The following is a 17,984-nucleotide window of genomic DNA, read 5'->3' on the forward strand; positions in this document are numbered from 1 at the left end:
AAAATTTCTAACCCCCAAAACAGATATAAGATACATCTTTATTGTATTAGATAAAATAGAATATTGTATTTAAATGCAAATTTGTCAACCGAAAGATTTAGTAGGTTTGCATATAGTGGATGTATGTACATTTAGAGTTGAGTCGATTTTTACTATCATTAGGTTATTGGAGAATATACAGGGAACAGTTTATAACAGCATTTACATTTGATTTAAAGACTTGAAAGTATTTTAATACAAGGTGCTTTAACCCTCTGAAGAAATCCATACTATTATAATATCAGAATTTGCATAAAGCCTCAGAGTCTTCTATTAGCCTTGACGCAAATTAAAGCTTGGTTTGGATTGGCTCGAAATACTTTATATAAAAAAATACTGAATAGCTATATATCCCTTATATTTCATAGTTGGAAATATATAGTGTACTGTTGCAGGTCATGTACTCATTGTATTTAGTTGTTAAATTGAGATAAAATAAATTGCTCTTTTGCTACATAGAACACAATACATTTACTTTCATGGTATAGATATAGTTTAATTAAAACATGCCTGTATCCACAGAAAATTACTTTAGGATATTTAGTCCAAAAATGTAAAATATTCAGTCCAGATGTAGAAAGCACTACCCAGCTGAATTACAAAGTGTGTTGAGGCCTCTTTCTGCTCGACAAGTCCTCTTTCTCTTGCTTGTCCTCTGGTGTCTCCTGCTCAATGTCCTATTTGCTTCACGTTGATTAGCCATGTGCACATGACATCAGTGAGGGCAGACCAGCAGATACATGCGACTTCTATGCTGACAAACTCTATGAACTTAATACAGATTAAGGAACAGCACGCACAAAGAAATACAGTTGTAAATTTTATAAGGCTATTTAAAATCACCTACAGTTGTAATCAAAATTATTCAACCTCCATTGAAAATCAGGTTTATTGTTCAAATTTACAGACGTTCATCTGTTTGCAATGAACAAACCAAACAAAAGCAACTGAAATAGCTCAACACAATGAATGTTCTAAGTGGTGGGGAACCACATTCAACTGAAAATGCAATTTATAATGACTTCTAGAGTGGGTTCTTTACAGAAATATTCTAAAATAGAAGGAATACCCAGAAGGAATTAGAAACCAGGACCCTGAGATCTAACATGTGCTTCTGTACTTTAGCTCAAGTCTTACTTAGTCTTTATTTTGACTTATAGGGCACTCATTTCCTTCTAGTTTACTATTAGTATCCTTGTTTTTAATACATAGCACTGTCTTTTTTGATTACTTATCATTATTTTATTAGATTCTAGGTTTGCCTATTTTTAGACTCCAGCTCCCTTCCTTTTTCTCTTTTTTTCTTACCTGCTCTGGTATTTTTTATTTTTTTTGTGCTCCACTCAAACGTGATACATTTTTAGCTTTAAAATGTAAACCAAATTTAAAATGAACTATCTTAGATAAAATGTGATCATATATTGTCTGTCATAGTGTCATTGTATCCCAGTGTATCTATTCTAATTTAATGATTGCTTTTAGGGGAGTAGCCCACACTATAGAACATCCATCCTCTGGGGCTCTCTGTAATTCAAATTTTTAATGGGATTCTGTAATGAGACAGTGGAGCTAACTGCCAAATGAAATGTCCTTGGCAGATCCAAGCCATACTTAAAAAAAAAAATGTATTGATGTTTTCTAATAAATATCAAGATATAGCAATTACACTTATTTCATATGAGAAAGAATGTTTGGTACCCACCTTGGGTCATATCAAAAGCTTAGCATTTTCCTTTCTTCTTAAACACATAGATACTTAAATAGCTTTACAAATGTATTTTTTATTTCCTAGGTAATTTCTACTCTAATTATATATTGTGCTTTTGCAGTAGAGATGGTGATGATTCTTTATAATACAGATATTTATGAAATATATTTGTGGATTCTAATATTACTTTTTTGAATTTCAAAAGTACCATTTTGTTTTTATTTGTCTGACCTGTTGTTCTAAGCATCCACCATATAACAGTTACACATTGACCCACACACAACATATTTTACAGCATCACCTGACCCTGTGTGGTGGGTCATCCTGATAGGAATAGCAGTTGGTGAATACCTACATAATGCATCAGTGACAATTTTACTGTTTCTAAATCATCCATCTTTCAAGTTATCACCTTCATAGTCAAGCATCGTGGACTGCGAGATGTCACTGATATTGTGTTTCCTGTCTATCAATTTTGTTACATCCTTACATCGCCTGTTTTGGTCACTATTAGGCTCACTCATATGCATTAAATAAACCAATTTTTAACCAATTTCCATTACCTCTTGGCATTTCAGCCAAAGGACATGACTAAAAGTGAGGATTTATTAATAACTACATAGTAAATAGTATTCATCTTAAAAATAATTACCGTATGTCAGATATGTTTGTTAAAAAATACAATTGGTACGTCTGTAAAAAACTTGGCATTTTGTTTTCTAGGTGTATTTACCCTGACACAAATAATTAATTGTTTCCGTACAATCCCTTTGACATCAAAAGATCAGTTTATAATTGCTTACGGAGGACTTCGAGGAGCAATATGTTTTTCCCTCGTATTTCTTCTTCCCGATTCGGTATTTCCAAGGAAGAAACTTTTCATCACCGCTGTCATTGTAGTGATCTTCTTCACAGTTTTTATTCAGGTAAGTGAAACATTCTTGGGTTAGAAGGTACTTTTGGGTGCTCGGATTACTCAAAAAAGAAAAATAGTTGGGAGATGTACCTAGTTTACATTGTTGTTGCTTGTTAATGGTCTTTACTGTATAACTCTTACAGCAGTGTATTTTTACTTACTGGATCAGTTAATCCTTAAGAGATTGGAATGTCTTTGGAATAATAATATTAAAGAGTGTACATGGATCTATACCATCTTCTACACTCTACTCCTCACTTCTAGCGTCCTCCAGGGCTTTACATTTTTTTCTAATGTCTAGTAAATCTTCCTGAAATAGACATGCATATTGCAATTTCACAGGAATGCACAATTCTACTACACAACTCTCCCTGGTACATTTCTATCTAACTGTTGTGACACTAGCTTATAAATTGCATCATTACTTTAGTAAAGAAAATAGCATAGGCCTGGGTTTCTACTTTAAAGCGACACTGTCACCGTGTGGGGACTTTTCAAAATATGCAAACACCCCAACTGTGACATCGCGCTGGGGGTCCAGTGGCCGTAGAGCTGGTAAAGGTGAGAGCTACTTACCTGAAGCTGTATCTTGGGGGCATGGCCATCTTTCTCTGGCGGGTCCTCTTCAACTCTTCAGCTCCAGCAGCAGACGTTACTGATGAACGCTCACGCATAGCAATGATGTTTATGGAGGATCCTGCGAGACCATTCATAGACAGAGCCAATTCCCTGCAGCTGTCACTGGAGGATTGACACTTATAGATGGTGGTTGTGCTACCCTGTGTCTAGAAGTGTCAGGTGTAGAAAATTTACAGAGACAAAGTACAGAGACAAAGTAGTTTGTCTCAGTAAATCTCTTGACTGGTTTGGAATTCTTTTTTTTCCATTCTGCATTGCAACATAGAACTGACAGGTCACATTAAATGTATTCAATGTAGATATTATTGTAAACTTTAAATCATTAAAAAATTAACCCCCTTAGCTGTCAGGTCATTTTACACGTGCTGTAACTATTTAGTTGTGTTACCTATGTTACCCTTATATTTTTTATGTTGTTTGTTTAGTTTTTTTCCCCAGCAAATCACTCACTTTTAGCAAATAAATTAAGTTTAAAAAAAATCTACATTTTCAGTTAGCATTATTAGTGTTATTTTGTACTTTGTGCCAACTTGCTTTAATGGAGTAAGTATATTTTAATAAAATATCTAGCCATAAAATATTACAGATTGTAAACTAGACAGCATTCTTATTTCACAGTAGATGACGAAACGTATTTTAGTAATCTATTTTTTATCCTACCCCTGTCTAAAGTCCCTTAGCAGGGTAAAATAATAGACCTAAGTGTGCCAAAAATGCAAGTATACAGACACAACCACTCATTTGGAGGAATATTTTCTCTTGCCTATGTATTTATGGTGAAACCAGAGAGCTATTCAAACTCCACATGGTTACAGGTCATTTGTATAGTAATAGATCCAGTTTTTAAGCAAATGCAATACCAGCAGTGGTGAAATAGGCCATTCTTCTCCAGGACGACCAGAAAACCAGACATGGCCTGTATAAGGAGGGAATGGTTGGGCAAGTATAACAAGTGACCCTCAGTGAACCTCTATATGTGATGGGCAGAGATGAAGAAAATAAATAATCAGACTCTCCCCTAAAATGGGAGGTCTCACTCTTCTGTCATTTTACCAAATTATTCTCTGTTTGGCTGATGAGGAATTTGAGTTTTTGATGACAGTGGTAGGAAAATATGATTTAAAAAATATATATATACTGGTGTATATATATTTTTTGTAAATACAGTATGACAAGTTATAGCATATATACCATATCAAATACAACACACAGTGTAGATCAAGTGTCATACCGTTGGCTTAACCCCTTAAGGACACATGACATGTGTGACATGTCATGATTCCCTTTTATTCCAGAAGTTTGGTCCTTAAATGGTTAAGATATACAAGGTCAATGGATTGAGATATTTTATGATATTAAAACAAAACAATAGAATACAAGCACTTGGAATTAATAATTTTATGTGCAGGAATAGAAAGAAAATATGTGTTAAAGCGGTGATCCTTACTGTTTTTTTCTTTGGCAGCCAAAGCAGCAAGATACAGCCAAGAGTAGAGCCACATTTACCGCAAATACTAGCGGTCTATCAGTTTAGCAAATGTCATCTCACAGAAAAAAATATAATTTAAAATCATATAATGCAGACACCTGTAAGAAGGAAAAAAAATGGCTTTAATTACCTCTAACGTTATTATTAATTTCCTTAACTCCCTTCTTACTGCATTGTCCCTTTTGCATCTTCTCACCCCATTTAAGTCTCTTTTCCTATCTCCTCCCCCTCAAGCATGTCACTTTTTTATATCCTTACCCACGTTTATGTATCTTTATCATTTCCTCACCCTTTAAGAAATCTCTCTTAATATGCTGCACCTCTACTTGCAGATTCACAGCTTCTCGATTTTACTCTCAGCTTCTCTCTGCCCCTGAGTCTCTCAGCATCAATCCAAATAAGGGCTATTCAGCTCCCTAATCTGCTCTCCTTGAATACAGCAATCCCACATAAAAGTACCGCTTTAAAAGCAAAAAAGCTGAAAGATCAAAATTTAGAAAAGCCTTTTTCTTAATTTTTCTCTGCCATTTGTTTAATAGCTAACTCCCTCATTTGCTATCCTTATGTGGGATTGCCATATTTAAGGATATCAAATTAGGGAGTTATCTGCTAAATAAATACACATTCTCATGCACACGTACACACAATGACAGGCACACATATAACCACACAAACCTATAATTACAGACATAGACACACACACCTAATTACAGACAGACACACACACACCTAATTACAGAAATACGCACACATAATCCCAAAAACATACACACACACATAATCATAAGCACACAGATATAAGCACATACATATACATGATTTTTGTTTATTTTTAAAGGTACATCCAACCTTCCTACCCCTGCCTGGAAGGGCTGGTGTGCATCCTCTCCTGGTGGGAAGTGGATCATTCCAGGGATCTCTGTGCTCTTCCTGTACAGCTTCCATGTGTGCCTTGTAGTGATCCTGCGGCACTATTATGACATATCCTGGATTAGGAAACAAGTACAGGGCCTGCTTAAGCCCATAGGTCCCTCGCTGCCTGTTCACTACACCCAACAATATATTTTGCAGATTAGGCACCTGCCATGTAGATAGGTAGGTGCCTACTCTGCCAAATGAGGCGGGTGGGTCAGTGTAGTATGGCTCCCTTAGAGCCCGTCCCTCCATGTCTCTCTTCATATTCGATTGTCCCACTTTTAAGCAGGCTGGAGGCACAGAGGGTTGCCAATAAAGTTCACTAGAGAGGCAGCACAAAAAAAAGTACAGCCACTGCGGCAACCTCTTTTAAGGAGTAATCTGGACAATCGTGATGTTTGTAGACATCTGACTGTGCCACCAGCTCATGACCATGCAATGGGGAACACTATTTTAGATGATGAAAGGGGGGGCATGTATTTTTTTACATTATGTGGACAGGGGCTTTGGCATCTTTGGCCATGGGCATATTTGACCACATACAGAAGTGAAGTTAGAAAAAGTCATGCAAGTCTAATAAATTGTGTTTGGAATTGGCTTAGTGTTCTTGGATACCTCTAAGCCCCAACATATATATATATATATGGAGAGCAGAGTAATTTGACTTAAGAACTTAGTATAGATCATCTTCTGGTTCTTTCTTTATGGATGATGACAAGATAAAAGAAAAATGAATCAGACTCCTCCCCCAATATGCACAAACCGGGGAGGGAAGCAAGGAATCAAACGGGGATCCATTATGGAAATTTTTTTGTCTCAGCACTAATTAGTGCTTTACTACTATAGCCTAAATTATACATTTTGGATTTTGGGAATTTAATGAATATCGCTGTGTATTACCTCAAAATGTGCTTTGTTACTGCACTTTTCATCAAATAAAATTCATGAAATAATTGACTTTTCTGTGCAAAGTGTTATCTTTAATATCATTTGTAAGCTGTTTTTGTTTGACTCTCCCCTCTCTACATGTGAAAGGTAGTTTTTAAAGTGATTGAAATATGTTTCCTTCTTCTGAAGAAAACATGTCAGCTAAATAAAGTGCTGGCATAACATTGAATATTACAAATAAACTGTTTATGTTGCAACTGCAAACGGCCAAATGTAAAATGTGATCATCATGCAAATTAACAAATATTAAGCAGAATTTGTACTGGGGCAAACGACAAATTAAAATAATCTATCCATTATCTTGTACACTGTATAGTGCATGGAATAATGTTTTATTCCACAAATCAGTTCTAAACAACATTAAGCCTGGTGCACATGACAAAATCACTTTTAAGTTGGAAAGATATGACTCAGGAATCAGTCGATAATAACACAATGTTGCTTCAGAGACACAAGCAGAGCAGATATTGTATGTCTGTCACTGATACTGTTCATTAGTAAAGGTAATAGGTCATATATAAATATCTATAGATCTTTATTTTGAAGGAGAAAGAAACTCTTGAACTTTCCATCGGAAATTCTGAAAATTACAAAGCTCACAGTATTGCTGAAATTGATTTGAGGTTGACATGCCAGTGTTGATAATAAATCAGCAGACGTGATTGGGGATGCTAGTTACTTGTGAATTTCCAGCCAAGCAGCCGTGGATGCACAGAGCATGGCAGATTTACCTCTCAATACGTGTGCATGCCAGGGATATCACTTGCTTCACTGGCAAAACCCAATATGTAATAGGGGGAAGCTGCCCAAAGAAGGGTCATGTCAGCAGGGCCGGATTTAGATGAAAAGAGGCCCTAGGCTATTCCACTTATGAGGCCCTTTCGCCTCCCACTTTTAAGTTTGTAAATTACATGAGAGACAATAAAATACATCATTACTGTGATATATATCAATATGTTAAATGAAACATGTTGTGATTGGTACTAACCTTTATAAAAAATGTGGCACGGATAATAAATTAAAAAAAGTTGAGATGAGGAGGGGGGGTTGATTGTGAGAGGGAGGGGGGTGATGAGGAGAGGGGGGTGATTGTGAGAGGGAGGGGGGTGATGAGGAGAGAGGGGGTGATTGTGAGAGGGAGGGGGTGACTAAAAAAATTACCTTAAATCCCTGGTGGTCCAGTGGGGCTGCCTGGTGGTCCGGTGGCCCTCATTTCCGGTCTGCAGCTCCGCAGAGCTGCAGACCATGGATCTTGCGAGACCCAATCAGAGCGTTGCCGTGGTAACGCGCGGCAACGCTCTGATTGGGCAGTGCACGCGAGGTCCATGGTCTGCAGCTCTGCACATTGCGGAGCTGCAGACCGCGGGTCTCGGCGATTGCGGCAGGAGGGGCATTGCAGTCTGCCCCGGGCACCCCCCTAGTAAGTGCCACCTTGGACGGACCGCCCCGCCCCTCCTTAGTACGCCACTGGTCATATCACATGCGTAGAATTTCTTCTTATTTTCGGTTCAGTGTTTTAGTGTTCACTGTTTTTAGAATAGTGTAATTTTAATTTTGCAACAATTTTTTTTTTTTGCAACAATTTGAATGTAGGCCCCTCTTGATCTTGAGGCCCTAGGCTGAAGCCTGGTTAGCCTATAGGAAAATCCGGCCCTGCATGTCAGTCTTGAATGAATGCTCGCCAGACAGACTGACAGCGTTTCTGGCCAACCCCTCTCAGGACAGACCATGCAGAGAGCACAGCTGAAGCGCCCTAGTGTCTTCTGCACAGCCCTAGCATGTCTAAAGATGCCTTCATGCTGTGATAGCTGGTATCAGGCTGGCTAAAACCAGGCTTGTGGGACAGAATCATGCAAATGCTTTGGCATACCACAAGTGTTCTTTTGCATGTAAGTGCTCTTAACAAAGCACTTGCCTTTTTGAGAGCTTTACTATGGTGGCCCCAAGTAGTGCGACACTAAAGGAATAACCAAGCAATTATTTTGTGTCACCATTATCTAAATTTGATTTGACACTGTGATTGAATCTAAACAATGGCGTTAACTTACTGTAGTGTAGTGTATACCTTTAAGTAATATGCACAGCAATACAGCAACACAGTGTTCGGAGAGAGCTTCCAAATAGACTATGGTTTGAGATCTAGACATTTTGTATTTTATATATATCCTCATTCTATAAAGTATGTCAAACTTTTCTGCCATGTATGATTCAGAAGCACAAGGCTAGAGTAATTCTACTATGATTTTTCGAAGTTGCTCTTTAGAATTCAATATGCAGTATTCGTCATATAAAAACTACATGTTACTGTTTCTATTTCAGAACTGTTCTAAGTACTGCATGTAAAACTAAATGCTATATTCTCTTTCTGTTTAGGGAACTACAATCCGTCCTTTAGTGGAGTTTTTGAATGTGAAGAAAGCAGACAAGAAACAGCAGAATATCAGTGAAGAACTTCATAGACGGGTATTGATGGAGTAGTGAAACTTATTTATATTTTCTACTTTATACAAAAATGTTATGTATTGTTTTTCATAATTCTTTAAAACATTTAATTCATTCATGTTAAGAAATGTATAGCATTAATTTAATATTCAGGTTTTCATTTACCCTACAGTTCTTGGATCATGTGAAGGCTGGCATTGAAGATGTGTGTGGGCATTGGGGACACAACTACTGCAAAGACAAGTAAGATTTTACAGACTTTAATTATTTCACATCTCCACATCTATGCTTTGGTCATATAAGTTGTGCTCCTGACCAGAGGGGACTTAAAGGGACATTCCAAGTAACTTAGCTACTCAATACATTAGTTATGTTGCCAAGTGTCTCTCTCTACCATTCCAGATTGTTTGACAAACAATGCTGTTTGCCCGGAGACTCTTGGAAACATAACAACTACTTTTATCTGCTTGGATGTCCCTTTACAGATGGCTGCCCCTATGGAGCAAGAGTAAGCAGGGGGTTCATTATGAAAATGCCTTTTTATGTGTTACAATGAAATACACACAGTCTATAATGCATGTCATTTTTATTATAATTCATTATCAAATATATAAATTGGAGAGAGCATAATAAAGAGTAAATATTACTACATATAAAGCAAAGAATAATCCTGTAATACAAAAGAAAACAGGAAAAAACATACAGTAATAAAGTTTAAGTAGCGTAAGTGAAAAATAGTGGATGATTGGTCTCACTCACATGCTTCTGAGCCACTTAAATAAGCAGGCTAAGACTGAGGTGATCTCAAGATTGGTTATTGCAGCTTTCTTGTTTTCTATGATAAAATACAGGTTTCACGATACAGAAAAGTGAACATTTATTTAAACCAATAAATATAAAATGCACAGCAAATAAAAAGTTCAGATAAAGAGTTTACTAAACACCAAAATACATTTGACACGTTTCCGCTGTTGCTTGGTATGTGTGGTGGAGTGACCCACATAGGCGATAGTAGCACCATTTTATACTGTGTTTTTACCAAATCCTTATTCATTGTTGTTTTTAATTATTAAATATGATGACAGTTTTCCTGCAGTTATACATACACCTTTATACAGAAGATTTATAATTGTAGCCATGAAACCACCACTTGTAATCAACTATTTATGACTTGAAACTTTTTATGAATGTCTGATAAGAAGCATTAGCTTTATTGCTACATAAACAATATCTTTATTTTCCATGTCGTAGAGTTCAATTATATTGGAGCTTATTGGATTCGGTATGTAAATCAAAGGTTTTGTGTACTTATTGTGTCACATATAGGTTTAAAAGGTTTGATGAAAAGTACTTGCGAAAACTTTTGATTCGGGAAAATGAACCAACATCAAGCATTGTTTCTTTGTATAAAAAGCTGGAAATAAAACAAGCTATTGAAATGGCAGAAACGGGCATAAGTAGAGATCCATCACAATCGTCCCTGTTGTAAGTATAGTCTTCATTCTACAAAGAGAACTAACAGATGGCACTGGATACTACATGATATGCTAAATGTATTTGCTAAGTAGAAAAGGTATTTATGAGTTTTACAATAGTTGTAACATTCCATTTTTTTTCTAAAAAAAACATCCCTTCAGTGTACTATATACAACCATCTCATTGTAACATCAGGCCATACGGAGCATACTGATAATTATTACAGTATAGTTACAGGAAAAAATGCATAACCTTTCATTTATATTCAGATTTATATTAATTGGTTTCATTATATATGCAGTATATTACAGGGAGGCTCAATCTGTTTCCCAGTGATGTTATGCTTAAAGGGACACTGTAGGCACCCAGACCACTTCTGCTCATTGGAGTGGTCTGGGTGCCAACTCCCACTACCCTTAACCCTGCAAGTGTAATTATTGCAGTTTTTCATAAACTGCAATAATTACATTGCAGGGTTAACTCCACCTCTAGTGGATGTCTACTAGACAGCCACTAGAGGTCACTTCCTAGTTTCTAGCACAGGTTTCCTGTGCTAGAGCGTCGCTGGACGTCCTCACGCTGTGTGAGGACCTCCAGCGTCGCTCTATTCCCCATAGGAAAGCATTGAAATGATTTTTCAATGCTTTCCTATGGGGAGACGTAATGCGCATGCGCGGCATTTCCGCGCATGCGCATTAGGTCTCCTCGGCCGGTGGGCGAGATTAGTCTCGCCCACCGGCCGACGTAATCACCAGGAGGAGCATCGCGGAGGCGGAGACAGCGGCGAAGGACATCGCCGCTGTCCCAGGTAAGTCACTGAAGGGGTTTTCACCCCTTCAGTAACCGGGGATTGGGGGGTGGGAGGGAGAGGGACTCTCCAGTGCCAGAAAAACGGATCGTTTTTCTGGCACTGGAGTTTCCCTTTAAGGATTTGATGCCCATGACCAGTCTAATGGCTCCTGGTGTATTCTGCAAATGCTATCCCAATATTCACCTTTAGTAATATTCATCTATTAACAATTCTCTATGTTAGCTATGCTTTCAGTTTGCCTAATCTGACCTTAAAATTTTAATTCTTTTTGAATTCATTCTTTAGTGACTAGTTTAGGTATGTCAACCTCGGCTTTTGCTGGCCAATGACTAGCAACAGCCGGTAACTGGCAGAGAATTCTAGAACTATGTCAGTGACTGTGAAAAAGGTCTATACCACATTCAGAGAATTTTGGGAACAGCAGTCGAGGATTACTTCAAAGAGTTTTTGTGAATGTGTTCCTAGTATAATGCAGATAATTATTGTATTAAATGTGGCCTTTCCACTAGAGAGTTTATCAGCCAGATTTAATTTGTTGAAATCACCAATAGGGATTTTTTTTAAAGTGTTGTTATAGCTTATATCCACCCATTTTATTGTAATTCACATTTTGTTCCTTGTGTTTGTAATACAGAATGTATGAGAAGCAGAAAGTGAAACCACTCTTGCCCAATGAGGTAAATGAAATGCGGGATATGTTAACAAAGAACCTATACCAAATTCGCCAACGGGTAAGGAACAGTTTTTATATATCTGAATAATGTCTTACTTTTTCTTCTTTTGTATAAAGCTATTCATCCGTTCTTGGACAGTTCTGAAAATCAAAGGCATTGGGTATGAGAATATAAGCCTATAATCTGTATTGTAGCCTTGTTCATGGAATAAAATCCTCATTCACCTAATTTTTGTTAGTTTTGTAAAGTTGTAGAGGCTGATACTGAGCTTCAATGGGTAAAAATATTTGATAGATTTGGAACTGTGATGTACTGTCATTAATTAAATGAAATCACGTCTATACAAGATTACACTGTGCAGAAAATATTTTCAAGACTACTAAATAATTAGTAAAATCTTCTAATAAAACTATTTGAATGTGGTCATATTGTAAGCTTGCCTTCTCTTTTATCCAGACACTGTCCTATAACAGGCACAATCTAGCAGGAGGAACAAATGAAAAACAAGCCAAAGAAATTCTTATTCGCCGCCGACATAGCATGAGAGACAGTATTAAGAAAAATGGCAGTCTTATATCAAGGAGCAGACCGGTACTTTATTACATTTAAATTCATTGTACTTGTGCACTGATTTGTACAAGTTCAATATGTTATATACTTTGTATCTGTGTTGTAAGCGACTAATCAGATTTAAAAGTTCCTCGTCACCATGAACACACATAGTGACACAGAGTAACACTAATACATGGCATATCTGTCAATATACACATGCGCACAATGTTAATCTGTAAAATTCAGGTGAATTCAAAGTGAATTTGAAATATTTAAATTTCACATTTTTAGCACACATTAAAGGGACACTATAGTCACCCAGACCACTTCAGCTCAATGAAGTGGTCTGGGTGCAATGTCCCTCAGGTTTTAACCCTTCAGATGCAAACATAGCAGTTTCAGAGAAACTGCTATGTTTACATTTTGGGTTAATCCAGCCTTTTGTGGCTGTCTTCCGCACAGCCACTAGAGGCGCATCTACAACGCTGGATGCAAATTTCGCATCCATCGCACAGAGCGTCCATAGGAAAGCATTGAGAAATACTTTCCTATGGACTCTTTGAATGCGCTCGCGTCACTTGCCACGCATGCGCATTCCAATCCACTCGGGAGCTGACGTCGGACGGGGAGGAGAGGTCACCAGCGCCGAGGGAGCCCGGTGCTGGATTGAGGTAAGTAAGTGAAGGGGTTTTCATTTTTCCTGCTTGGGTAATTAGAATATATGATACAAAATTTAGGTTTGCAGAATATCAACTTGCTCGTTTAATACTTATGTTCTTATTGGTTATACTTGTTTTCACAGGCTACCCACAATCCACGATATTTGTCACTACCTGGGCACACGAAGCTCTCAGAAAGAACAAATGTAAGAAAGACAACATCTTTCACAAGTGAGTAACATAGAAAGAAATACGGAGGACATGGGTTTTTTTGTTTAACTTATTGATTGTTTTTTTTTCTTTTTGAAACAAATAGCTTCATTAGAACTTTCAACAGTTTTGAAACTTTGCAAAAAAATGACCGTTAGAGGGTTAGAGGGTTATTCACAATGTGTTGAATTTATCTTCAAATTCAAATCACCATATTTGACCTTCTGTTGTGGTGTCTGCTAAAAGAGTTTACCAAAGGCACCCAGAGTGTCCCAATTGTATACAAAATATACAGGGTTATTCACTAAAGTAAGAATTCAAAATGAAGAGTCGCTGAACTGAAAGCATAACTGAAGCTATTTGACCTTGAATTTGAAATTCACTTTGAATTCTCACGTTTGTGAATAACCCTGATAGTAATTTGGATGTATATCAACAATATGAAATTGCATTGAGAAGTATAATACTACATAGTATTAAAACTAGTGAATAAATGCCACCTTTTTACCAGAGAGACAAGGCACTCTCAAGCCTTAAACTGCTACCTTCAGTGCTAGGTAACTAGTAGGTCATTACTCCAGGTTAATGCTCCTTTTTAAAAATTTTATTTATTTATCTGCAATGTTTTGTGTATTTAGGTACTGTAAATACTGGTTCTTCATCATTTAATCAGCTGTTGTATGATATTTCAGGGACATTCATATCTGTTTTAGTTCAGGTCGTGGGCAGAGGGTGCTCCAGTTTTAAGCTAATTTGACTTAAGTCAGAAATAGTCATGTTCAGTTCAGAGGATGATAAACAGTATTATTGTCGAAAAGAATTACTCCAAATTACTCATACTTAATTTCTCCAAATTTACTACTTTCATTATAGACCTGTTCATTGCCAGTGTGCTATTTATTGTCTCTATAACATCATCGCTAAGAGAACTACACTCTAGGAACTAACATAACTTAAAGGAACACTATATGGTCAGGATAAAGCAATGATCTCAGCCAAAGCATTGGATAGGCTGAGATTGTCAATTCTGATGATCTCAGCCAAGCAGGCAGCGCAGAGCATGGAGTTCAGCGTCTCCATGCAGAGTGTAGAAGTTTAATGTCAGTGCTGAACACTGTGCAGCAGTGACCCAGGAAGCAACTCTAGTGACTGCCTGAGAAGTGACCATTAGAGGTGTCCCTAGGCTGCAACATAAGCACTGCTTTTTCTCTGAAGAGGCAGTGTTTACAACAAAATGCCTGCAGGGATAGACTATACTCACCATAAAAACTACATTAATCTGTAGTTGTTCTGGTGACTATAGTGACTGGGTTGGCCTAGTTTTCTTACTGTACTCTTCTACACATTAATATCTCTTTAGTTTTGCTAATTACACCCACTCAGCCAAGTCTCCTTTTCTCACAAACAAACTCAGATGAGTTGCTGACATGACTCTAGCCCAAAATCAGTAACTAAACTCTTATTATCTGCTCCTTTCCCCTATAAAACATGGCACAGATAAAAAAAAAAATGACAGTGATTGACTGTGGCGTGAAGGAAATCCTTTTTTTTTTTAATTAAATAATCACAGAAGCAGCAAGTTCTTTATCTTCTTTTAAATTGCTATGAATGCTATGATATGTTGATTAGTGACAAATCATTTGTCAATACCAGGGATGTGAAAATGTTGCATGCAGTAATTCTATACTCTGTAAACTGAGCCATGTTCAGTTCTCTCAATTGCAGAATTTTTAATTCACAAATGTTTTGTTTTTGTCTTTGCAACTAAAAGTCGGAGACCCTGATTCTGACCAAGCAGACTCTAGCCTAGAGCTAAGCTTCCAACCCAGCGCTGGAGCTATTCTTCGAGAACAGACTCAAAAGCGGAAGCCTTACAGCAAATTTGAGTGGAAAGATGAGAGCTTTGATGGTAGTGTAGCAGAATCAGGTTCTCAGAAGAGAAATCAGGTGCCCCAAGGTTTTCGAGACCCTCTACTACCCAAGGCAAGGTTTGGAACATTAAGGGAGGACATGGACCAAGACAAAGATGACCTAAGACCAGTTCCACCACCTCGAGTTAGACGTACCTCTGATGCTGAAAAACAGAGAAAAAAATATGGAAATACAAAACCGTATCCAAGGCCGCCAAATTATTGATGTTGTATACCCACGTGCAGAGTTTTATTAAATAGATATATTTATTAATTGCAGATATCTTTGTAATAAAAAAAATAATTAGTGAAAATTTTAGGCATATCCAATTCCCAGATTTTCTTTTTAGTTACTTGGTTTACAGCTGATCAGTTTGCAAACACATTTTAAAGGGAAACAGTCGCTACTCTTTGTAATATTATGTTTCCTTATGTTCTATAAATTAGTTTGTGAAGTCTGGAAAATAAAATGAAATGTGGAAATCAACACTGCTGTATTAACTGGGTGCCTCCATCTTGGCCTCTGTACATCATTGTTATAAATGTTATCCTTTTCTGCCATTGAATATACTTAAAGGAACTAGAGGCAGTCATAACGCTGCAATGTATACATTGAGGTTTCTCTAAAACTACAATGTTTTACATTGCAGGGTTAAGGGAACAGGGACACTGCACGCAGACATAATAATTAAATACTTATGATGTATTTTTTTTTAATTACATATAATTATAATACTATTATTAAAATGTATGCTTGCTCTGATGTCAATTTAAGATTTTTACATCTGGTCCCATGAGAAATCAATTGTGTATGTTTTCTCCACACAGAAATAATGAGAGAGATATTGACTGGCTAATTACCAGGGCCTTTGGCACACTGATATGGCCCACTTAATGTTTTAATTAAACCCTTACCAGCAGTAATCCTATAGCTTTGTTCTAAGAAGATCTTACTAAGTAGAATATAGTTTGATATAGTCTGCTTAATCTTCTAGAGAAGAAATGTCTTGATGCCCCTCACAGCTGTGAGAAGCAATTTATTAGCACTTAAATATAAATAGAAAATGTTCTTGTTACCTTTTATTTATACACTGCTGACAATTTACACCATTTAATACAATACGTAACCTGTACTCCAAACACCACTTGACTCATACATAAAAAAAGAATGGTGATATTCTATGGCAGTGCATTTTACAAAACATATGATCCAAGTGTTCGCTAGCTAAAAGTATTTATAATCAGCACTCATTTTTAATCTTTGCTAGTTAATTTCTGATATTAAAAAGTAATCTCAGAATTTTCAGAAGAAAAGAATAGAAGAAGAAATATTGAAGGTTAGTTACATAAAATATAATTAATCAGTATAGATATGCGTGCTAAACAAACAGTTTAATTGTAGCGAATCCAAAACAAAAAATGGAAAATTTTGCCCAAAATAAGTGATTTGGAAATGTTTCCAGTTTTATTTTGTTTAGTTAGTTTTGCCTCAATTTTGCAATTCAGTTTTAAGTTCACTATTTAGTAAATACACATTTGAAAGGTTTTGTTCCAACTTGGCTATTTTCTGGTAGCTTTTGCAAGTTGGATCTCAAATCAAGACTTGCTGTTTATTGAATAATGTCTGCGATTTACAATTTCAAGCATACCAGATTGACATCAATCACAGTATCCAGTATCTGATCTTAACGTATAAAAATAAAAAAAATACTTGTGTAAAGAAAATAACCATGACTTTTCAGTTTAAAACATGATACTTTTATGTATTACTGTGATAATGTGATAATGGGCATTTCAACCTAAGAAACTATATACATCTATCTGTGTTGTAAACTACAGGGTGTCCCAAAATAGATACACTCTTTGAATGATTATAAAGTCATTGTTCATTTTCAAAATTCAAAAGAATTGACAAAAAAAAAAATATTATTGTCTATAGATTCTTTTAAATTTTGAAAATGAACTGTATGTTAATAAACATTTACTTTCTAACCATTGAAAGTGTGTATACATTTTTAGTATACCCTGTATCTAAATCTACTAGTGTTCATCTTAAACACTAATTAGCTACATTCACATATTCTATGAAATACAAAGTGGCATGCACTGAAAATGTATGTAATGTATATCACTATAAAGGATTAAAAAAAAAAAAAAGATTATGTAACAACTGGAAAATTATAGGGACACTCCACTGCACAAAAAAAAACAAAACAAAATTAAACCATACAATCACTGTTTAGTGGATATATCCCAAATGAAAGCATGCAAACATACATTTAATTATGCATTAATTCATTGTTGATATATGTAAAAACAACTTGCAAAAGCGACATTTTTTCACCAGCCCAGACTTGAGAAGTATTTGCAAGGCAGGTGCTTTGAGCAATTGCTGCCTCTTGAGTTTAGCTCCACGGAGCTAACTAAACTAGGAAGTTTAGGGCAGGTTGTCTGATTGACAGCAAGGTGATGAAACAAGGTTAATTTATAAAAGATTTATATTAAAATCTGCACTTTTTGTAAAGTAAAAAAAAGAGGACACACTCTTCACACATAATGCATTTCAGCAAGCTAACATACATTTCAGTACTTCCCA

General features: G+C 36.4%; 1 protein-coding gene across 1 annotated transcript in view; it reads left to right on the forward strand.

Moving 5' to 3' along the window:
• The window catches only part of LOC134614564 (sodium/hydrogen exchanger 2-like), a 55,742-nt gene extending 38,452 nt beyond the window's left edge, over positions 1-17,290 (forward strand). Inside the window, exons 5-12 of the mRNA XM_063458516.1 lie at positions 2,471-2,673; positions 9,028-9,117; positions 9,269-9,339; positions 10,423-10,581; positions 12,018-12,114; positions 12,514-12,648; positions 13,412-13,499; positions 15,250-17,290. Coding sequence (XP_063314586.1) covers positions 2,471-2,673; positions 9,028-9,117; positions 9,269-9,339; positions 10,423-10,581; positions 12,018-12,114; positions 12,514-12,648; positions 13,412-13,499; positions 15,250-15,614 — 1,208 coding nt within the window. The 3' untranslated portion in view covers positions 15,615-17,290. The remainder of the gene's footprint in view (positions 1-2,470; positions 2,674-9,027; positions 9,118-9,268; positions 9,340-10,422; positions 10,582-12,017; positions 12,115-12,513; positions 12,649-13,411; positions 13,500-15,249) is intronic.
• The last annotated feature ends 694 nt before the right edge of the window (positions 17,291-17,984 follow it).

This window comes from Pelobates fuscus, chromosome 1 (genome assembly GCF_036172605.1).
Source record: "Pelobates fuscus isolate aPelFus1 chromosome 1, aPelFus1.pri, whole genome shotgun sequence".
Lineage (NCBI taxonomy): Eukaryota > Metazoa > Chordata > Amphibia > Anura > Pelobatidae > Pelobates > Pelobates fuscus.